The sequence below is a fragment of the Callospermophilus lateralis genome, chromosome 5, assembly GCF_048772815.1.
Source record: "Callospermophilus lateralis isolate mCalLat2 chromosome 5, mCalLat2.hap1, whole genome shotgun sequence".
In the NCBI taxonomy this organism is placed as follows: Eukaryota; Metazoa; Chordata; class Mammalia; order Rodentia; family Sciuridae; genus Callospermophilus; species Callospermophilus lateralis.
In genome coordinates, this window is record NC_135309.1 from 34,767,331 (window position 1) to 34,792,074 (window position 24,744).

The 24,744-nt window shown below is 36.5% G+C and overlaps 1 protein-coding gene across 1 annotated transcript in view; it reads right to left on the reverse strand.

Annotated features, from left to right (window-relative positions):
* The window catches only part of Meikin (meiotic kinetochore factor), a 119,347-nt gene that overhangs the window by 17,906 nt on the left and 76,697 nt on the right, over positions 1-24,744 (reverse strand). The window contains exons 11-12 of the mRNA XM_076857607.2: positions 23,201-23,281; positions 11,674-11,793 (exon numbers count right to left, since the gene is read on the reverse strand). Of these exons, the coding sequence (XP_076713722.2) occupies positions 11,674-11,793; positions 23,201-23,281 (201 nt within the window). The remainder of the gene's footprint in view (positions 1-11,673; positions 11,794-23,200; positions 23,282-24,744) is intronic.

The window sequence follows — 24,744 nt, forward strand, 5'->3', positions numbered from 1 at the left end:
ACAGAAAATATTTTTGTCTCTACATTTCTAAAGAACAGCTTTTCCAGATATAGTATTCTTAGTTGGCAGTTTTTTTTTCTTCTTCTTCTTTCAGCACTTTGCTTACAACATCCCATTTCCTCTTGGCTTGCAAGGTTTCTCTTTTTATCTTTTATTGGTACATTATCATTATATGGTAATAGTTGGATTTATTTCGACAAACTAATACATGCATGGAATTTAATTTACTCCATTTCAGTCCACGGTGGACCCATGTTCCCTTCCTTCCTCCCTTCTCCTATTCTCCTTCCATTTACTCAACTGGGTTCAATCCTGGTAGCAATGACACACATCTCCAGCCATTTTTATTATTTATTTTGAAATGGGGTCTTGCTAAGTTACTTAGAGCATCACTAAGTTGCTAAAGCTGGCTTTGAACATCTTCCTGCCTTAGCCTCCTGAACAAGGGAATTATAGGTGTGCACCACTCTGCCTGGTAGTATTATGGCCATTGTGACAATATTAATTCTGCCTATCCAAGAGCACGGCAGGTCTTTGTATCTTCAAAGATCTTCAATTTCTTTCTTCAGAACTCTATAATTCTCCTTGAATAGGTTACTCATTTCCTTGGTTAGATTAATTCCCAAGTATTTTTATTATTTTGAAGTTATTGTGAATGGGATAGTTCTCATGATTTCTTTCTTGGCAGAATCACTACTAGAGTATAGGAAAGCTGTTGATTTTTGAATGTTGATCTTGTATTCTGCTACTTATCTCAAGTCAGTTATTGACTTTTCTAGTCTTCTAGTATTTTTTTTTTTCTGGCCCTTCTAGATAAAGTATCATGTTATCTCCAGAGATAATTTAAAATCTTCTTTTCCTATTTGTATCCCATTTTCTTCTCTTGCCTGATTGATCTGGCTACATTTTCAAGAACTATATTGAGGGGCTGGGGATGTGGCTCAAGTGGTAGCACGCTCACCTGGCATGCGTGAGGCTCGGGTTCGATCCTCAGCACCACATACAAACAAAGATGTTGTGTCCACCGAAAACTAAAAAAAAAAGAAACATTAAAAAATTTAAAAACAGAACTATATTGAATCAGAATAGTGACTGTGTACATCCTTGTCTTCTTCCTGACTTCAGAGGAACTGCTTTCTGTTTTATTTATTATCTGTTGTTTTGGGTTTGTCATATATACCCTTTATAATGTTAAGGTAAGTTTCTTCTATCCCTAGTTTCTTTAGTATTTTTACATGAGTGGATGACAGATTTTATCAAGGGCCTTTTCTGCATCTATTGAAATAAAATGATTGTATGATTCTTGTCCTTAATTCCATTTATTTGGCATATAATATTTATTGATTTGCATATGTTGAACCAACATTTCATCCCTGGATTTGATTTGGTGTATTATCTTCTTGATTTTTTTTTTTTGGAAGCAGAGATTGAACCCAGGAATGCCTAACCACTGATCAACATCCCCAGCCTTTTTTATTTACTTATTTATTTTAATTTTTTTAGTTGTAGTTGGACACAACACCTTTATTTTATTCATTTATTTTTATGTGGTGCTGAGGATCAAACCCAGTGCCTCGTACGTGCCAGTGAGCACTCTACCACTGAGCCACAACCCCAGCCCTTTATTTTTTATTTTAAGACAGGGTCTTGCTAAGTGCTTACAGCCTTACCAAATTGCTTAGGCTGGCTTTGAACTTGTGATCCTCCTACCTCAGCCTCCTAAGACACTGGAATTACAGGTGTTACACCACTGTGCCCAGCTCTTGATGTGTTTTTGAATGCAGTTTGCTAATAATTATTTTTTATTCTAATTAGTTATATATGATATCAGAATGCAATTCAATTCATAATACACAAAGAGCACAATTTTTCATGTCTCTGGTTGAACACAAAGTAGAGTCATACAATTTGTGTTTTCATACATGTTCTCAGGGTAATGATGTCTGTCTCATTACACTGTCCTTCCAATCCCCATGCTCCCTCCCTTCACCTCCCTCCCCCTTTGCCCTATCTAAAATTTGTCTATTCCTCCCATGATATCCTCCATCCCCATTGTGAATCAGCATCCTTATATCAGAGGAGACATTCAGCATTTGTGTTTTTTTGGGGGGGATTGGCTTACTTCACCTGGCATTATATTCTCCAACTCCATCCATTTATCTGCAAAGGCCATGATTTTATTCTTTTAATGCTGAGTAATATTCCATTGTGTATATATACCACATTTTCTTTATACATTCATCTACTGAAGGATATCTAGGTTGGACCCACAATTTAGCTATTGTGAATTGTACTGCTACAAACATTGATGTGGCTGTGTCTCCGTAGTATGCTTTTTAAAAGTCCTTTGGGTATAAATTGAGGAGTGGGATAGCTGGGTCAAACGGTGGTTCCATTCCTAGCTTTCCAAGGAATCTCCATAATTCTTTCCATATTGGTTGCACCAATTTGTAGTCCCACCAGCAATGTAAGAGTGTGCCCTTTTTCCCCATACCCTTTCCAACACTTACTGTTGTTTGTATTCTTAATAGCTACCATTCTGACTGGAGTGAGATGAAATCTTAGAGTAGTTTTGATTTGCATTTCTCTAATTGCTAGAGATGTTGAATATTTTCATATATTTGTTGATTGATTGAACACCATCTTCTGAGAAATGTCTGTTCAGTTCCTTGGCCCATTTACTTATTGGGTTATTTGGTTTTTTGGTGTTAAGATTTTTGAGTTCTTTATATATCTTAGAGATTAGAGCTCTATTTGATGTGCATGTGATAAAAATTTGCTCCCAAAATGTACGCTCTCTATTCATCTCACTGATTCATTCTTTTGCTGAGAAGCTTTTGAGTTTGAATCCACCCCATTTATTGATTCTTGATTTTAATTCTTGAGCTACAGGAATCTTATTAAGGAAGTAGAGACCTAAACCAACATGATGTAGATCTGGCCCTTCTTTTTATTTTATTAGATGCAGAGTCTCTGGTTTATTTCCTAGGTTATTGATTCACTTTGAATTGAGTTTTGTGCATGATGAGAGATAGGGGTTTAATTTCATTTTGTTGCATATGGATTCCCAGTTTTCATAGCACCATTTGTTGAAGAGGCTATCTTTTCTCCAATATATGTTTTTGGAGACTTTGTCTAATATAAGATAACTGTATTTATGTGGGTTTATCTCTGTGTTCTCTATTCTGTACCACTGGTCTACCAGTCTATTTTGGTGCCAGTACCATGTCATTTTTGTTATTATAGCTCTGTGGTATCATTTAAGGTCTGATATAGTGATGCCACCTGCTTCATTCTTCTTGCTAAGGATTTTGATTTTGCTAATAATTATTAAGAATTTTGACATCTATGTTCATCATGGATATTGGTTTGTAGGGTTTTTCCCCTTGATATGTCTTTGACTGGTTTTGATATCAGGTTTATACTGGTTTCACAGAATGTATTTGGGATGTCCTTTTCCTTTCAATTTCATGGAATAATTTGAGAAAGACTGGGGTTAGTTCTTTAAAGGTCTGGTAGAATTCAGCTGAGAATCCATCTATCCTGGGCTTTTCTTTGTTGGAAGGCTTTTAGTTTGCTGTTTCAATTTCATTGCTTGATATTGGTCTGTTTAGAATTTCTATATCTTCCTAGTTCAATTTGGAGAAGTCATATGTTTCTAGAAATTTGTCAATGAGTGGGGCTAGTTTGTGTGTGGAGTGAGGTTCACTGCTCTTGGCTTAGTTCCGAGTGATGCTTAGCAACAGGATCTCTATTCTGTGAATCTTAAGTGTCTCAATTACTTCCCAGCCTCTCGCAGAGAATGTTGAGGCTAGGGGTGAAGGTATGAGTGCAAGGAATAATAATAATAATAGCAACCAATGTACAACCTTAAAATAAATGTCCAGTGTCTACTTTGACTTTTATAACACTAATTACCACCTGTATAGGAGTAGTAGGGTCAGTGTTTAACAACAAGACCAAAAATAAACAACCTTAAACTAGATCAGACATTAAATAGAAGGTGTTTACTATGCTACCCACTGTATTAATAAACACAACAACATGAATGAGACAGGAATTACATAAACTATATAATTCAATAAGATATTGGAATTATGGTTTCTTAAGTGAATTGTGAATAAGGTGGGAAAGCAAGGAAAAGTTAGATATATTTAAAAAGTGAACACAGGATAAGCAGGAGTTAAGTAACAGATGATGGTTATAAAGAAGGAGAAGTAACAAATAATTAAAAATAATGTAAGAAAGAGAGGAAGAAGGAACAAGAACATTTGGCCATTATTTTGCCCCAAAGCAAGGTAAAATAAATAAACAACCAAGGCTAAATAATAAACCAGAGAAGAAGGAAGCAATTAAAATGAAAGTGAAATTATGTGAAAAAAGGGGCTGGGGTTTTGGCTCAGCCTTAGAGTGCTTGTCTAGCACATGTGAGCCCTGAGTTCAATCCTCAGCACCACATAAAAATAAATTTAAAAATGAAGGTTAAGAAAAACTATGTGAAAAAAATATAGAGAGAAATACATGGAAGTCTGATGTCTTTGTGTTTTTCATCAACCTGCCAGCCATTGTGGCCAGAAACCAAAGCTGGTTTTGAAGCTCTCAGCTTCCCATCTCCCAGTATAGGATTGTATAGACTGCGGAATGCTGAAAGATGATGTATTTCCACAGTGAGGCTGGTGCAAGAGTTCTAAATTGTGAATTCCAGCAGTTGGAATTTAGTCTTGATTGACCTTTGGAACTCTGTCAGTGAATATTTAAGGTTTGATTCACACATCCCTGTTGCTGAGGATCTCTATTGGACACTTGGGTTACAGCGGTCTTCTGAAAATTCCACTATTAGGGTGAGGAGTCTAAACCTCCACAGGTCTCATGTTCACTGCCATGGATGTGAACTACTCAGGATCAGACTTGGAGTGCAGACATATCTGTCTGGCCAGTTATTGGAGTCTTCCCCATAGCCATATGGGATATCAGCAACAAAAGACAGTTTTCTTTCTGTCCAGTATCCCACTGTCTTAGGCACAAATTTCTGTGTCTGTTTCAATCATGCTGGCCCAGTTCCACTCTGGACCCTATATTGGGGACTGCTGTGTCAGGCTGGCACTTTTTATGAATTCCCTGTCTCCCACTTCTGTTCACTGTTGTGTGGTCACTTAAAAATTGTTCCCACTGCTGTGGTGACTCTGGTTCCCAATGGACTATCTGATGTGGGACAAGTGATTATTGTTGCTTTTTATTCAACAACTTCCCCTATCATCTCTGGGTCCATTAAGATCAGCCTCCCTCTCTGTTCCACAGGTTCCCCCAAACCAATTTTATTTGTATGCTTTCCTCTCTTTCTGCCTGTGCTCTCCCTCCCCTCTGCTGTGGGTTGGTGGCTCTGCTGGTGCTGCTGCCACTGGTGCATCTCTAACACATTATTTCTTTCAAAGCTTCCAACTTTCTGTGTCTTTATAATTTTTTTATTGTCCAACATTTAATTTCAGTGAATTTCCTCAGTTATCCACCTCACTGAGAAGCAGTCTTCCTGCTTTTAAAATACTGAGCTGAGGACCTTATGGGAAGTGCATTCTTCCTCTAATACACGATCTTCTCCAACTCCTAGCTTGCAAGATTTCTGTTGAGAAGTTCAGTGATAGGCTTGTGAGGGTTTCCTTGTATATAAAAAGTCTGTTTTCTCTTTCTGCTTTCAACATTCTCTCTGTTGACAACTTGACTGCAATGTATCTTGGGGAATTCTACTTTGGGTTGGTCTTTTTTCTGGGATCCTTTGATAATAGACACTAATGCACAGATACACAGATAACAAAGAATAAGGCAAACACGATACCACCAAAGTAATCTAATAAAACTCCAGTAACTGACCCCACAAAAATGAAGATCTATGAAATGCCTGGAAAATAATTAAAAATAATTATTTTTAATGAGGCCCAATGAGATGCAATAAAGCACAGATGAATAATTAAACAAAATTAGTAAAACAAATCATAAACAATATTAGAAGTTTAATAGAAATAGAAAATATAAAAATGATATTCTGGAACGGAAGAATTCTATATAGAGCTTAAATCATGCAAAAAAAGGATTTATGAGTCCAAGACAGGTTATTTGAAATTAGCCAATTAGAGAGAAAAAAGAAATAAAGAATGAAAAAGAATGAAGACAGCTTGAGGAACCTATGGAACACCATTAAGTCATATAAATACTTAAATTTTGGGAGTCCTAGAGGATGAGAGAGAAAGATTGGGGGGTAGGCCAGAAACCTCATATAAAGAAATTCTGGCTGAAAGCCCCATCCTAAGGAGGGATCTAGACATCCAGATTTCTGAAGCTCAAAAGATCCAAAGGAAAATCAATCCAAAGAATTCTCTGAAATACAAAATACTCTTTGAGACAGGTGATATGACGTTATATCATAAAATACTATGTAACTAAAATATTTTTTAAATTATTGAAAATTTAAAATATCATTGCCAAAATACTAAATTCAGAAAAAGATAATTCTCAAAGGAGAGTATCTTCTCTCACAGATGGTATAAAAGGAAAATAAAGATCAAGTCATTTCTTATGTTCCTTGTTCCTTCTTCCAGGCCCATCAGCTCAGTACTGTTGGGGTAAGTAAAATTTATCTCTTTCAAAATTTTGTATTTCTGTCTTCAAATTAATACTTGTGCTGTTTCACTGCATCACCCTCAAATATTTGTTATAACTTTCACCTAAAGGATTTTTTATTTATTTTATTGAATTCAGGGAATACTTCAGTTTTTGGCACCTCAAGGTCCTCTGTTATTCTGAGCAACATTAATACCCAGGTAAACACCTCTCTTTTCAGCTCTTTGACCACCTTCAATTTCTTCAAGGTTAATTTGGATTTCACTTGAGCTATTCCTTTCCATGGTCACACTCTGCTTTTGTCACTAGTCAGAAGTGCTTTAACTTAAGAAAATAAAATTAAATTATGCCAGTCTCTGATATTTCTAGCTTTTTCATTCTTTCACCTGGCTTTCATATCTGTCCTTTGATCTCCTAACTATTAACTGCTTTACGTATCAGTCCCCTTTCCTACCTATGCTTTCTTCTCTCTCTAATTTAGATAATGAGGTTCATAATTTTAAGCACTCTCTTGTCAGTAACCTCGATTATTTTTACCTTTTGTCCTCCAAACCAACCTGAAGCCAAAATACAATTACAGATCCAGACAGTTCTCCTTTCCTCATGTGTTCATGACTACTGAGGGTTACTAGAAAAAAAAATTAACATATTCAAAATTGTCTGCTTCTGCCAAGATAAAATAAAAAGGAATAGATTTATCCTTTTGATTGAGGCAATCAAAATAAACCAGACAAAATATATAAAACAACAATTTTCAAGAAACTGAATATCAGACAATTAAGGACAATAATCTCAAAGAATTAGAAAACAAAGTGGGCCTTACAGCTGCTCCAACACTGCCTTAAGAGAATTTCCAGGCTATAGTCTAATGAGGGTGAATTAAGGCAGAGACAAACAGACTCCATGCCTTGAGAAAATGGAGCCCATGGGCTGGGTAAACTAAGGCAGCTTGGATTATAGGACAGAATAATACGGGAAAGAGCTGAGCAGAGAGAGAAGGTCAGCAACATGTAGAGGGTTCCCTTTCAGTATTATGTGGAGTATGGATCTGGGCATGCTTTATGGGACAACCTGAGGACAGGAAAAAGCCATCTGAAAAGATTTGGAAGATTAGCACTGGTGCTGACACAGGAGGGACTGGGAAACCTTGTAATTCATAAAATATTGAGTTGAATTCTCAGGAAGGTCATACTTCAGTCATGGGGAATAATTGTTGTAGATTGAACAACTGCAGATCTAATAAACCTTAAAGGAAAAACCTGAAAGAATTAAATAGCTTTAAACTTTCTTTCAGAACAAAGCTCAAAAAGATATGAATAAATATAAAATTATCCATTAATGATTAGAATCTAATCAAAGATTGCCATGCAGGAAAAGAAGCAGAAAAGCATCACCAAAAATCAATTAATAATTGACCTCAGAGTAGACATGAATGATAGAATTATCATAGAAGGACATTAAAACAGCTAGTTTAATATTCCGTGTGTTTGAAAAGTTAAATAGAGACATGAAAAACAAAAAAAGACTTAAAATGAATTTCTGGGACTGAAAACTATGAGACGAAAAATACACTGAAAGGGTTTGACATCATATTGAACACTATAAAAAGAAATTATTTGTGAACTTTAAAACTATCCAAAATAAAAACATGAGAGAAAATATATTTTTTAAGTGAAAAGAATATCAATATCAGAAAAGACATTTTAATTTTAAGGTAGAGTTGCTGAAAACTTCCCAAACTTTACTGTAAGGAAGAGAAAGAGAGAGGGGGGGGGGAGGGAGGGAGGGAGGGGGAGAGGGAGGGAGGAGAGAGAGATATTAGTAGCTAAAGAAACTGAAGTATAAAAAAATGCAGAAAATTACACCAAGATGTATCATAATCAAATTACTCAAAAGTACTAAAAAAGGAAAAATCTTAAAATCAGAGGAAAAAAATAAATGTTTATGTGCTAGGGAACAAAGATAAGGATGGGGCTGGGGATGTGGCTCAAGCGGTAGCATGCTTGCCTGGCATGCGTGCGACCCGGGTTCAATCTTCAGCACCACATACAAACAAAGATGTTGTGCCTGCTGAAAACTAAAAAATAAATATTAAAAAAATTCTCTCTCTCTGTCTCTCACTCTCTCTTAAAAAAAAAAGATAAGGATGATGCTAGATTTCTTGGGCAACATTTTTTTTGGAAGCAGGGATTGAAAACAGGGGTGCTTAACCACTGAGCCACATCTCCTGCCCTTTTTATATTTTATTTAGAGACAGGTTCTCATTAACTTGCTTAGAGCCTTGCTAAATTGCTGAGGCTGGCTTTGAAGTTGCAATCCTCCTGCCTCAGCCTCCCGATTACAGGCATGTGCCCTTGAACCTCACTAGGGCAACATTTTTAAAATATTTTTTTTTAAATTATCAGTCTGGAAATCTACATCTAGTACAACTGTATGAGTTGGCTTTTCATTGCTGAGACCAAAATACACAACAAAAACAACTTGGAGAAGAAGATTATTTTGGGCTTATGGGTTGAGAGATTCTTTCTGTCAACTGACTCTTATTGTTCTGGGTCCAAGGTAACTCAGGACATCATAACAGAAGGGCATTGTGGAGAAAAGCTACTCCACAAAGCTAGGAAGGAAAGGAAAGGAAAGGAAAGGGGAGGGGAGGGGAGGGGAGGGGAGGGGAGGAGAGGAGAGGGGAGGGGAGGGGAGGGGAGGGGAGAGTAGGGGAATGAAGGGAGGGGAAAGGGGAAGAAGACAGAAAGTGTGTGCAAGAGAAAATGCAAGGAGCCAGAAACAAAATAATCCTCAAGGATACACCCCCAGTGACCTATTTCCTCCAGTCATACTCTACCTGCCTGCCATTACCATACAGTAGTTCTTTCAAATTATTACCAATCAAATGGATTAATCCACTGTGAGGTTACTGTGCTTGTAATCTAATCACTTTACCTCTGAACATTTCTGCACTGTCAACACATCATCTTTTGGGGGGACGCCTTGTATTCAAAACATAACAACAATAATTTTCAAAGATAAAAGTCTCTGGTTTTGCTTTCTAGTTATAAAAAGCAGAAAGAAGTAGCTACTAGTGTAGCCAAAGTATAAGAAATGTTAAAGAAAGTCCCTTAGGGAGAAGAAAAATAATATCAAATAAAAATCTGGGTCTACAGAGAGGAATAAAGAGTACTACAAAAGTAACTACTAAGGCAAATACATAGTTTTTTTTAATATTAAAAACTTTTAAAAAGTTAGTTCTTTAATCAGAATAACAACAATGTTTTGTGGTGTTTATTATATATATAAAAGTAAAATTGGGCTGGGGATGTGGTTCAAGTGGTAGCGTGGTCACCTGGCATGCATGGGGCGCTGGGTTCGATCCTCAGTGCCCTGAGCATGCCAGGTGAGTGCACTACCACTAAAAAAAATCTCTCTCTCTAAAAAAAGTAAAATTATCTCTGTTCACACTTTATATAATTCATATGTTGAAATTCTAAAGATTCTATTAAAAATCTATTAGAATAAACACATTTATCAACATAGCTGGCTATAAAGTCACCACAAAAATTAGTTGCACTTCAAAACATACTACAAAACTACAAAAGTATAACTAGAATTAACCAAAGAAGTTATACAAAGACTTACATAATGAAAACAACAAAACATTACTGAAAGAAACCTGAGATGATAATAAATGGAAACACATTCCATGTTCATGGATTAGAAGACTTAATATTGTTAAAGTGTCATTATTATCCAAAGTGATCTACAGATTCAATGCAATTCCTATTAAAATCCAAAAGCATTTTTTGTAGAAACAGAAAAATTCCTTCTAAAATTCATATGGAATCTCAAGGGACCCCCAAAAGCCAAAACAATTCTGAGAAAGAACAAAAAAGCAAGGACACTTGCTTTTCAAAACACACTACAAAACTACAATAACCCAAACAGTATGGTGCTGGCATAAAGACAGACATATAGACATGCCTATAATTGCAGTAACTAGGGAGACTGAGGTAGGAGGATTGCAAGTTTGAGACCACTCTAAACAACTTAGTGAGACTCTTGCTCAAAATAAAAAGAGCTCAGTATGTAGGTGAATGACAAAGAGCCCGTGGGTTCAATCTCCAATACATCCTGCTCAAAAAAAGACAAACACAAAAGACCTATGAAATAGGGAAGACTGGAAATAAACCTTACATTTATGTTTGAGTGATGTTTGTTTGTTTCTTGATTTGTTGGTTTGTTTTGGTACTGGGGAGTGAACCCAGGTTCACTGGGAAATGAACCCACTAAACCACATTCTCAGATCTTTTTTATTCTTAGACACAGTCTTGCTAAATTGCTGAAGGCCTTGCTAAGTTGCTGAGGCTATCTTTGAAACTGAGGGTTCTCCTACCTCAGCTTCCTGAGTCACTGGGATTCCAGGTGTGCACCACCACACCCAGCTGTTTGAATGATTTTTTAATAGACCTTTATTTTATTTTATATGTGATCCTGAGAATTGAACCCAGGGCCGCACATGTCCTAGGCAAGTGCTCTACCACTGATCCACATCTCCAGCCCTGTTTGAATGATATTTGACAAGGGTACCAAGTCTACTCAATTTGAAAAAATAATCTGTTCATAAACAGCTAGTAAAATTGAATATCTATATGTAAAATAATTAGGTCAGACTAACATCATACACAAAAATTAATTCAAATAGGTCAAATACTTAAATGTAACTCTTAAAAACAACAAAACTGAAGAAACAAGGAGAAGACTTTATGACATTTGATTTAGCAACAATTTCCTTCATATGACACCAAAGGCACAAACTACAAAAGAAAAAATAAGCAAATTAGATTTCAAGAAATTTAAAAACTTTTGCTCATCAAAAGATTCTGTCAGCAAAATAAAAAGGAAACACACAGAACTGAAAAAATGTTCGGAAATCTGATAAGGGGTTGTTTCTTCTTTAGACAATGTAAATGATGTTACGCTTAACTGAATCAATAGATTCCTCCAAGTAACTCATACACAAAATAGAACAATAATTTTTTCAGTAATTGCAGAAAAAATTGAAAATGTTACCTCATTTGAAGAATTTTCTTGCAAATTTGACACAGGAACAATTTCATCTGAGTTTACATAATTGCTGATATTTGGAAAGAGTTCTTCAAAAGGTGCCTTTTGTACTGAAGACAAATTAATCTATAAAAGATTATGATACTGTTTCAGAGAGGTTTCAAAATTATTTCTAAGCAATTAAAATAAAGTTATAAATACTATCTTATTGGAAGCATTTTCTTATGAACTTGACAAATGAACAATTTTATCTGAATGAATATAATTACCAACTTTTGGCATGCTTAAGATTATGTTACTCTTTTGATTTAAACTTATTTTCAAACAAGAATTTTTATTTGCTATACTATACTTTTCCCCATTAATTTGTTCAATAAATATTCATCAAATGCTTACTAAGTAAAATTTGATGACCTGGCAACTGTACCTTCTGGAAACCTCTACTCCTAGGTATATATACCAAAGAGAAATAAAGAGAAATAAAAAGATGTCCACACAAAAGCTTTTACACAAGTATTTATAAAAACATTATTTATAATAGTCATAGATGGAAACAACTAAAAACTAAAACTTCCATTAACACAATTTGTAACAACACAATGGAATATTACTCAGTCAGGAAAAGGAATGAAGTACTGAAATATGCCAGTATATGGATGAAACCTAAAAATATTATGCTAAGTGAATTAGTCACAAAAGATAATATATTATATAATTCCATTTATATGAAATGTCCAGAACAAGGAAACCTACAAATACAGAGGGCAGAGAAATGTTGTGGGAAAGCAAGGGGATGTTACATAAAGGAAATGAGGTATCTTTTTTGAGGTGATAAAAAAATGTTCTAAAAGTGATTGTGGGAATGATAGCACATATCTATACATATACTAAAATCTACTGAAAAACAAATTTTAAAAAAATATTTATTTTTGAGACCACGAAGGAAGCCAGCGGCCACCATCTTGGAGAGCTGACGTCACCATCCTTGTTTTCGACTGATCGCAGCTCTTTCAGCTACAGAACAGGTAATTTCAGGCTGACAATTGTCTGCGTCTCGCAGACAAATTGCTCAGACTTAGTGCTAAATAACCCGCGGAAACTGCTTCTTGGAGCCTGCTCCTGTCGGAGCATGCACCAAGCCCGGAGAGGCCGAATTCTGGCTCCCGGAACTGCTCTGGCCCAGGGATAAAGAAACCGCGGAAACTGCTTCTCGGTCCGGGTCCTGCTGAATACTGTGGAGGCCAGAGGGGCAGAGCAGAGCCACCGCCGGAGCCCAGAACAGGCCCAGTGACCTGCCGGCGTGGTGTTGCGTCGCCCCGGCTAGAGTGGGGGCCGAACAGAGCCGCCGCCCGCGCCCGGAACAGGTCCAGTGGCCTGCCAGCGTGGTAGACACATCACCCCATTTGGAGTAGGGGCAGAGCAGAGCCGCAGCCCGCGCCCAGAACAGGCCCAGCGAACTGCCGGCGTGGTATCACGTCACCCCAATTGGAGAAGGGGCAGAGCAGAGCCACCTCCCGTGCCCGGAACAGGCCCAGCAACCCGCAGGCATGGTTGTCACGACACCCCAATTGGAGTAGGGGCAGAGCAGAGCCACCGCCCACGCCTGCAAGGTAGGCAGATCTGCGACTGACCGGCAGAACAGGCCCAGGGGTTCGCGGACGTGGTAGACACGTCACACCAATTGGAGGAGGGGCAGAGCAGAGCTTCTGCCCGCACCTCCAAGGTAGGCAGACCTGCGACCGACCGGCAGAACAATCCCAGCAGCCCGCCAGCGTGGTAGACAGATCACCCCAATTGGAGGAGGAGAAGAGCCGCCACCCGCCCCTGCAAGGGAGACTTTTCAACTATACAAGAGCAATATAAATATATAGGGGGAAAATTTCAAAAACACAACAGTTTCACCAAGCAGAAAGAAACACGAGCAATATGAAAAGACAAGGAAAGAAAGGACCACAAGCAATGCAGGTCAACTCAACTTTAGAAGAGGTAATAGCTGCAGCAGATGGAATGTCAGATAAAGAATTCAGGATATACATGCTGCAGATGATCTGGAGTCTCAAGGAAGACATTAAACAGCAAAATCAGACAATGAAAGATCACTTCGACCACTTCGACAATGTATTACATAAACAAATCCAAGAAGCAAAAGATCAACTATACAGGGAGATAGAGGTAATAAAAAACAAACAAACAGAAATCCTAGAAATGCAGGAAGCAATAAACCCCTTAAAAACTCAATTGAGAATACTACCAGCAGAGTAGAACACTTAGAAGATAGAACATCAGACAATGAAGACAAAGTATTTCAACTTGAAAAGAACATAGACAGCTCAGCAAGACTGTTAAGAAACCATGAGCAGAACATCCAAGAAATATGGGATAATATAAAGAGACCAAACTTAAGAGTCATTGGGATACAGGAAGGTATAGAGGTCCAAACCAAAGGAATGAGCAACCTATTCAATGAAATAATACGAGAAAACTTCCCAGACTTGAAGAATGAGACAGAATCCCAAATCCTAGAAGCCTACAGGACGCCGAATGTGCAAAATCATAAGAGATCCACACCTAGACACATTATAATGAAGATGCCCAACATACAGAATAAGGAGAGAATTTTAAAAGCTACAAGAGAAAGGAAGCAGATTACATTTAGGGGTAAACCAATCAGGATAACAGCTGATCTTTCAACACAGACTCTGAAAGCTAGAAGATCCTGGAATAACATATTTCAAACACTGAAAGAAAATGGATTCCAACCAAGAATCGTGTATCCAGCGAAATTAAGCTTCAGGATGGAAGATGAAATTAAAACCTTCCACGATAAACAAAAGTTAAAAGAATTTGCAGCTAGAAAACCATGTCTTCAAAACATCCTCAGCAAAACATTACAGGAAGAGGAAATGGAAAATAACAATGAAAACCAACAGTGGGAGGTAGGACAGTAAAGGGGGGGAAAAATAATCAAAAAGGAAAACAAACCATGTTTAGTAACATAAATAAACAAATATGGCTTGAAGAACAACCCATATCTCAATAATAACCCTAAATGTTAATGGCTTAAACTCACCAATCAAGAGACACAGGCTAGTAGAATGGATCACAAAACAAGACCCAACAATATGCTGCCTACAGGAGACGCATTTGATAGGAAAAGACATACATAGACTGAAGGTGAAAGGTTGGGAAAAATCATATCACTCATATGGACTTCGGAAACAAGCAGGAGTGTCCATACTCATATCAAATAAAATAGATTTCAAGCCAAAGTTAATCAAAAGGGATAAAGAGGGACACTACATACTGCTCAAGGGAACCATACACCAACAAGACATAACAATCATAAATATATATGCCCCAAACAATGGTGCAGCTATGTTCATCAAGCAAACTCTTCTCAAGTTTAAGAGTCTAATAGACCACCATACAATAATCATGGGAGACTTCAACACACCTCTCTCACCACTGGACAGATCTTCCAAACAAAAGTTGAATAAGGAAACTATAGAGCTCAATAACACAATTAATAACCTAGACTTAACTGACATATATAGAATATACCACCCAACATCAAGCAGTTACACTTTTTTCTCAGCAGCACATGGATCCTTCTCAAAAATAGATCATATATTATGTCACAGGGCAACTCTTAGACAATATAAAGGAGTAGAGATAATACCATGCATCTTATCTGATCATAATGGAATAAAACTGAAAATCAACGATAAAAGAAGGAAGGGAAAAACATGCATCACTTGGAGAATGAACAATAGGTTACTGAATGATCAATGGGTTATAGAAGACATCAAGGAGGAAATTAAAAAATTCTTAGAGATAAATGAAAACACAGACACAACATATCGGAATCTATGGGACACATTGAAAGCAGTTCTAAGAGGAAAATTCATTGCTCGGAGTTCATTCCTTAAAAAAAGAAAAAACCAACAAATGAATGATCTCATACTTCATCTCAAAATCCCAGAAAAAGAAGAGCAAAACAACAGCAAAAGAAGTAGAAGGCAAGAAATAATTAAAATCAGAGCTGAAATTAATGAAATCGAAACAAAAGAAACAATTGAAAAGACTGACAAAACTAAAAGTTGGTTCTTTGAAAAAATAAATAAAATCGACAGACCCTTAGCCATGCTAACGAAGAGAAGAGAGGGAAATCAAATTACTAGCATACGGGATGAAAAAGGCAATATCACAACAGACACTTCAGAAATACAGAAGATAATCAGAAACTATTTTGAATCCTTATACTCCAATAAAATAGAAGATAGTGAAGGCATCGATAAATTTCTTAAGTAATATGACCTGCCCAGATTGAGGCAGGAGGATATAGACAACCTAAACAGACCAATATCAACTGAGGAAATAGAAGAAACCATCAAAAGACTACCAACTAAGAAAAGCCCAGGACCGGATGGGTATACAGCAGAGTTTTACAAAACCTTTAAAGAGGAAATAATACCAATACTTTTCAAGCTATTTCAGGAAACAGAAAAAAAAGGAGAACTTCCAAATTCATTCTACGAGGCCAACATCACCCTGATTCCTAAACCAGACAAAGACACTTCAAAGAAAGAAAACTACAGACCAATATCTCTAATGAACCTAGATGCAAAAATCCTCAATAAAATTCTGGCGAATCGGATTCAAAAACATATCAAAAAAAATTGTGCACCATGATCAAGTAGGATTCATCTCTGGGATGCAAGGCTGGTTCAATACACGGAAATCAATAAATGTTATTCACCACATCAATAGACTTAAAGATAAAAACCATATGATCATCTCGATAGATGCAGAAAAAGCATTCGACAAAGTACAGCATCCCTTTATGTTCAAAACGCTAGAAAAACTAGGGATAACAGGAACTTACCTCAACATTGTAAAAGCAATCTATGCTAAGCCTCAGGCTAGCGTCATTCTGAATGGAGAAAAATTGAAGGCATTCCCTCTAAAATCTGGAACAAGACAGAGATGCCCTCTCTCACCACTTCTGTTCAACATAGTTCTCGAAACACTGGCCAGAGCAATTAGACAGACGAAAGAAATTAAAGGCATAAAAATAGGAAAAGAAGAACTTAAATTATCACTATTTGCAGATGACATGATTCTATACCTAGAAGACCCAAAAGGGTCTACAAAGAAACTATTAGAGCTAATAAATGAATTCAGCAAAGTGGCAGGATATAAAATCAACACGTATAAATCAAAGGCATTCCTGTATATCAGCGACAAATCCTCTGAAATGGAAATGAGGACAACCACTCCATTCACAATATCCCCCCCAAAAATAAAATACTTAGGAATCAACCTAACAAAAGAGGTGAAAGACTTATACAATGAAAACTACAGAACCCTAAAGAGAGAAATAGAAGAAGATCTTAGAAGATGGAAAAATATACCCTGTTCATGGATAGGCAGAACTAACATCATCAAAATGGCGATATTGCCAAAAGTTCTCTATAGGTTTAATGCAATGCCAAGCAAAATCCCAATGGCATTTCTTATAGAAATAGAGAAAGTAATCATGAAATTCATATGGAAAAATAAAAGACCCAGAATAGCAAAAACAATGCTAAGCAGGAAGGGTGAATCAGGCGGTATAGCGATACCAGACTTCAAACTATACTACAGAGCAATAGTAACAAAAACAGCATGGTACTGGTACCAAAACAGGTGGGTGGACCAATGGTACAGAATAGAGGACACAGACCAATCCACAAAACTACAACTATCTTATATTTGATAAAGGGGCTAAAAGCATGCAATGGAGGAAGGATAGCATCTTCAACAAATGGTGCTGGGAAAACTGGAAATCCATATGCAACAAAATGAAACTGAATCCCTTTCTCTCGCCATGCACCAAAGTTAACTCAAAATGGATCAAGGAGCTTGATATCAAATCAGAGACATGGCGTCTGATAGAAGAAAAAGTTGGCTACGATCTACATACTGTGGGGTCGGGCTCCAAATTCCTCAATAGGACACCCATAGCACAAGAGTTAATAACAAGAATCAACAAATGGGACTTACTCAAACTAAAAAGTTTTTTCTCAGCAAAAGAAACAATAAGAGAGGTAAATAGGGAGCCTACATCCTGGGAACAAATCTTTACTCCTCACACTTCAGATAGAGCCCTAATATCCAGAGTATACAAAGAACTCAAAAAATTAGACAACAAGATAACAAATAACCCAATCAACAAATGGGCCAAAGACCTGAACAGACACTTCTCAGAGGAGGACATACAATCAATCAACAAGTACATGAAAAAATGCTCACCATCCCTAGCAGTCAGAGAAATGCAAATCAAAACCACCCTAAGATACCATCTCACTCCAGTAAGATTGGCAGCCATTAGGAAGTCAAACAACAACAAGTGCTGGTGAGGATGTGGGGAAAAGGGTACACTTGTTCATTGTTGGTGGGACTGCAAATTGGTGCAGCCAATCTGGAAAGCAGTATGGAGATTTCTTGGAAAGCTGGGAATGGAACCACCATTTGACCCAGCTATTCCCCTTCTCGGTCTATTCCCTAAAAACCTAAATAGAGCATGCTACAGGGACACTGCTACATCGATGTTCATAGCAGCACAATTCACAATAGCAAGACTGTGGAACCAACCTAGATGCCCTTCAATAGACGAATGGATAAAAAAAATGTGGCATTTATACACAATGGAGTATTACTCTGCATTAAAAAATGACAAAATCATAGAATTTGGAGGGAAATGGATGGCATTAGAGCAGATTATGCTAAGTGAATCCAGCCAATCCCTAAAAAACAAATGCCAAACGTCTTCTTTGATATAAGGAGAGTAACTAAGAACAGAGTAGGGACGAAGAGCATGAGAAGAAGATTAACATTAAACAGGGATGAGAGGTGGGAGGGAAAGGGAGGGAGAAGGGAAATTGCATGGAAATGGAAGGAGACCCTCAGGGTTATACAAAATTACATACAAGAGGTAGCGAGGGGAAAGGGAAAAATAATACAAGGGGGAGATATGAACTGCAGTAGAGGGGGTAGAGAGAGAAGAGGGGAGGGGAGGGGAGGGAGGGGGGATAGTAAAGGATAGGAAAGGCAGCAGAATACAACAGACACTAGTATGGCAATGTATAAATCAATGGAAGTGTAACTGATGTGATTCTGCAATTTGTATACGGGGTAAAAATGGGAGTTCATAACCCACTTGAATCAAAGTGTGAAATATGATATATCAAGAACTATGTAATGTTTTGAACAACCAACAATAAAAAAAAGAAAAAAAATATTTATTTTTTAGTTAAAGGTGGATACCATATCTTTATTTTATATTTAGGTGGTGCTGAGGATCGAACCCAGTGCCTTACGCACGCTAGGCAAGCGCTCTACCTCTGAGCCACAATCCCAGTCCTGAATAACACATTTTAAATAAGTGAATTGTAGTTTGTGCATTATTGCTCAAACTGATTTTCTTAAATATTTTTTAGCTGTAGTTGGACATAATACCTTTATTTATTTATTTATTTTTTAATGTGGTGCTGAGGATCAAACCCAGTACCTCGAATGTGATAGGCAAGCACTCTACTGCTGAGATACAACCCCAGCCCCTACTCAAATTTTTTAAAGAGCCCACTAAAAAAAGTGTTAAACATACAGTTATCATATGAGCTAGCAATTCTACGACTTCCAGATATATACTCAACACAAATGAAAACATATACTCATAAAACATACATAAATGCTCATAACAGTATTATTCATGATAGACAATAAGTTAAAATAACCCAAATGCCCATAGACTAAATCAGTAAACAAAATGTGGTATATATCCAGAGACTGTGATATTATTTGATGAAAGAAAAGGAATGAAGTACTGAAAAATGCCGTAATATAGATGAATTTTAAAACATTATGCCAAGTAAAAGTGGCCAGGCACAAAAGGCCACATTTTCCATGACTCTATGAATTAATATCTAGAAAGGGCAAACGTATAAAAGACAGTAAATTAGAAGCTTCTAGACAGTCCCTAGCAGCTAAAGGAAAAGATGGGGGAATAAGGAGTAACTGCTAAAATGTGGTAATAAAATGAATTACATTGAATTATATTATAGGTATGGTTGTATCACAACTATGCTTAAAAACACAATTATATACATTATAGCATGGTAAATTTCATAAAATGTGAATTATAGTTTTTAAAGATTTTGGCATTTATAAAATTGACACTAACTTAGTTTTATAAGGAAAATTCATTTTGGGTTCATTTATTCCTCAACTACACATTCTCTCTCTCCCTCCCCCTGTTCCTCTCTCTCTCTTTCTCGTTGATACTGGGGATCTAACCCAGGTGTACTTTACCACTAAGCTGTATTCCCAGCCCTTTTTAATTTTTTTTTTTATTTTGAGCAGGGTCTCACTAAGTTGCTGAGGCTGGCCTTGAACTTTGCAATCCTTCTTTCTCAGCTTCCCAAGTCACTAGGATTACAGGAGTGGGCCACCATGCCTGGCTCACGTACACATTTTTTTTTTTAAAGTTGTAGATGGATACAATACCTTTATTTTGTTTATTTATTTTTATGTGGTGTTGAGGATCTCACCCAGTGCCTCACACATGGTAGGCAAGTACTCTATCACTGAATATCAACCAAGAATAAATTTTAAAAATAAAACACTCATTTTATGAAAAACAAATTACTTTTTAAAACATTAGAAAAACTGTGAGCAGAGCATTATCAAAACCCTTTCCTCCAGCATGATCTTTAACTGTGTTCCCCTAGGAGCCTGTTAAGAGTAAGAATGTCAACTCTGTTACTAGGCAGCATTACTTATGGTAAAAATGATATCTGATCATGAACTTGTATGTCTGGGACAAACTACAGATGCAGTATGAATAATAAATACTATAAAAGATGCCACGGGTTTTTCTGGGAGCTGCAACTTGTATAATTAGTCATGTCTCTGTGGAGACCTGAGAAGCTACCTATGTATTTTGTTATAAAAGATACTGTGTCATTCCCTTAACCAGAGCTGTCCCCATACTGCTATATAAGCCGCTACATCAAATTTTTGGTGGTTATTTTAGTATTGAAGATTGAACTCAGGGGCACTCAACCACTGAGCCACATCCCCAGCCTTTGTTTTTTCTTTGTATTTTATTTAGAGACAGGGTCTCACTGAGTTACTTAGTGCCTTGCTAAGTTGCTAAGGCTGGCTTTGAACTTGCAATCATCCTGCCTTAGCTTCCCAAGCCACTGGGATTAAAGACATATGCCACCACTTCCAGCTTTACACAGACTTTGGTTAGGACTGCTACCATTGTGGAGAAACACCTGCTGCTGCCCTGCTAGCAAGCTGTATTTCTATTGCTCAGTTATACCTAAGAAGAAAGAGTAGGTAATAGCTAAATTTATAAAACTGTTAGAGGTAAACATAGGATAAAGACTTCATGACATTAAATTTGGTAATTTTTCCGATGAACACCCAAAGCACAGGCCAACAAAGGACAAAGTTGATTAATTGGACTGCATCAAAACGAAAAACATTTGTGCATCAAAGAACACTACCAACAGAATAAAAAGGCAACTCATGCAATGAGAAAAATATTTTCAAACCATATATCCAATAATGGGCAAAATCCAAAATATACAAAAAATTCCTACAACTGAACAATGAAAAACCTGATTTTAAAATGAACAAAGAATTTGCTTCTGTTTTATTTTTTAAATTTTTTGTAGTTGTAGATGGACAGCATGCCTTTATTGTATTTGTTTTATGTGGTACCAAGGATCAAACCCAGTGTTTCACACGTGCTAGGCAAACACTCTGCCACTGAGCCACAATCCCAGCCCATGACAAGAGAGTTGAACAGATATTTCTTCAAAGAAGATATACAAATGATCAATAAACAAATGAAAAGATGCTAAATATTAATAATCCTTAGGAAAATGCAAATCCAAAGCAGAACGAAATTCTATCTCATACCCATAAGGTTAGCTATTATAAAACACACACACACACATACACGCACACACAGAAGGAAAAAAGAAGTGTCGGTAGGAATGTGGAGAAATTAGAACCCTTGTGTACCAGTAATGGAATTGTAAAATAATACAGACATATGGAAAACAGTGTGGTTGATACTCAAAATATTAAAAATCAAATTACTACATAATCCAGAAATATTCCTTCTGAACAGGTACCCAAATGGGATTCAAATGGATATATGTACATTCATGTTCATAGTAGCATTATTGACAATAGCCAAAGGCAGAAGCAAAACAAGTGTTCATTGATGCATGAATGGATAAACAAAATGTGATATGTATATACAATGGAATATTACTCAGCTTTAAGTAGGAAAAATTTTCTGACATATTCTACCACACAGGTGAACCTGAAGACATTATGCTAAGTAAAATAAATCAGTCACATAAGGACAAATACTGATGGGTACAGTGGCACATACCTATAGTTCTATAGAGTTGAGGTAGAAGGATCACCTGAGCCTAGAAGTTTGAGGCCAGCCTGGGCAACATAGCAAGACCCCATCTCCAAAATCAAACAAAAGAACAAATAGTTTATGAATCCTATATGAGGTACTAGAGTAGTCAAGTTTATATAGACAAAAGGTAGAATGGTGGTTGCCAGGGGCCAAGCAAGAAACAGGGAATTACTGTGTAATTGGTATGAAGTTTCAGTTTTGCAAGATGAAAAAGGTTCTAGAGATGGATGGTGGCAATGACTGTACAACAATGTGAACTTACTTGAACTGTTTACTTACTTATTCTTATCAGCTTAATTCACAATACCTAAGCTATGGAACCAACCTAGGTGCCCTTCAGCAGATAAATGAATAAAGAAAATGTGGTACATATATACAATGGAATATTACTCAGTCATAAAGTATGATATTATGGCATTTGCCAGTAAATGGATGGAACTAGAGACAGTCATGTTAAGTGAAATAAGCCAATCCCAAAACCCCAAAACCACTATTCTACTTTTTGATATGCAGGTGCTAATTCTCAACAGGTGGGGAGGTTCACTGGATTGGACAGGGGGGAGTAGGGAGAAGGGATGGGGAATGGGAAAGGGAAAGATAGTAGAATGAATTGAACATTACATTCCTATGTTCATACATGAATACACAACCATTGTGAATCCATATCATGTTTAACCACAAACATGTTAAGTTGTACTTTATGTATATATGATATATCAAAATACATTCTACTGTCATGTATAACTAAAAAGAATAAAAAAATTAATAAAAATAAATCATGCTTAAAATTCTAAATTTTATGTTACATATAGTTTACAATAGAAAGTATAATTCTGGTTGATACTATAGCATTCAAAGCTTTCTCCTTTACACATATAAGCAGGATATAGAGCATTTTCAATGAAATCATGTTTTGCAACAGAATAATATAGATATTATTCTCTATAGGTAATATTCTTCTGGTGTGACAAAAATAGAAGAATGGGGAGAGGAGGAGCCAGAAAATTGATTCCACAAGTGCCAAATGCTAATACTTACTATGAAATCAGCTGTCTCTGAAGATGGAGTACTTGTTAACAGGCCTCTGCTTTTCTTATCAAGAGTACTTGAATTTGTTTTCTATAAATGTTTATAAAATAGGGGATTGAATAGTAAAAAAAAAAAACCATTTTAGTATAGTAAAATCAAAATTTAAAGTTAGTAGACTAGATCATAATGTGTAATACCAATAAAATCTTTTATTTGCTAATTAAATTTTAAACCATTTGAAGGAAACAAAAGAATTTTCTGGCTTGAGCTAGGTTGTTCAATTTCCAAGAGAACTCCATATGGCATGACAACCATATGGGAATACTTTGGTTGGAATTACTATTAATTTAGGAAGAGAAGCTAATTAGAGCAGTGAATTAGTAAACAGTGCTTTGGTTACCTTTGTTAATTGCTGAAAAAGTATTTCACTTTCAGTGAAATTTGTTTAATTTCTAGTATATTATTATAGTTTTGTGAAAAAATATTATAAATTATTCCTGAAGCTGTTAAAACATTTAAGTAATAGCAAGGATAATTGGCTTAAAATATGTTTAAATGTAAATAGATACTTTCATTGATAGAACAAAGTTTAAAAAAATTATAAAATAATATGCAGATTCATTTTCTATTTCTTAAAGATGCAGACAGACAGGTGAACCGAGTAAAAAAGTCTAAAAGAGCAAGGAGAGAAAGGAAGACATTAAGATTCAAGAGCTAAAGAGAGTGAGAAGAGGAGGGAGGACCTGAGAATAAGAGAGGGAGGAGAAGAGGGGAGTGGTGAGAGGGAAGGAAGAGAGGAAAGAAGGAGGAAATGTAAAAGACAGAAAGATTGAAAGAAAGAATGAGGGAAAGAGAAGAGACAGACACCAACAGACTGGGATCGGAAAGAGACAAAGAGACAGCCCCAGGAGGAGGGCAGCAGGGAGAACACCTAAACTATGGATAGGAAGGAGAGAGGGAGCTTGAAGCTGAAAGAGAACACAGGACATCAGACACAAAGAAGCAAGCATGAAGGCAGAGCTGAAACAGGAAGTTTTATTTCTAGCAATCAACTGTTTTCCAACCCTCAAGTTCCAAGAAACAATCAAGTCCTGATAAATCTTACTTTTGGGGTTCACGACTATTATTTGATGCCAAGTCTGGAACCCAAACTCAGAGATAAAACATGAAAATCCTAAGATTTTGTGATAGGTTTCTCTTTCTTTATCTTTTCTATCACTCTTCTGTCTTAAAATCTCTTAAACTAGTTGTCAGTTCCAAACATAACCAAGAATAGAATATAGGGAAAGTTTTTATGAAAAAAACTTACCAGTATATTTACCTGGAGAATATGCCGGCTTTCTAATTTAGCAGCTATGTAATATTTAATTTCTTCATCTAAACAATGAAGATTACTCTGAGATTTGTGAACAAGTACCATAAATAATATATGTAAAGAGAACTTGTGGGGTTTAGAGAGTAAGAGAGACTCAGTGATAGCTATCATCATCATTGCAGCAAACTTGGAGGTGCTTTGCTCAGATCTCCTTGAACAAAGAACCGGCTGTTAAAAT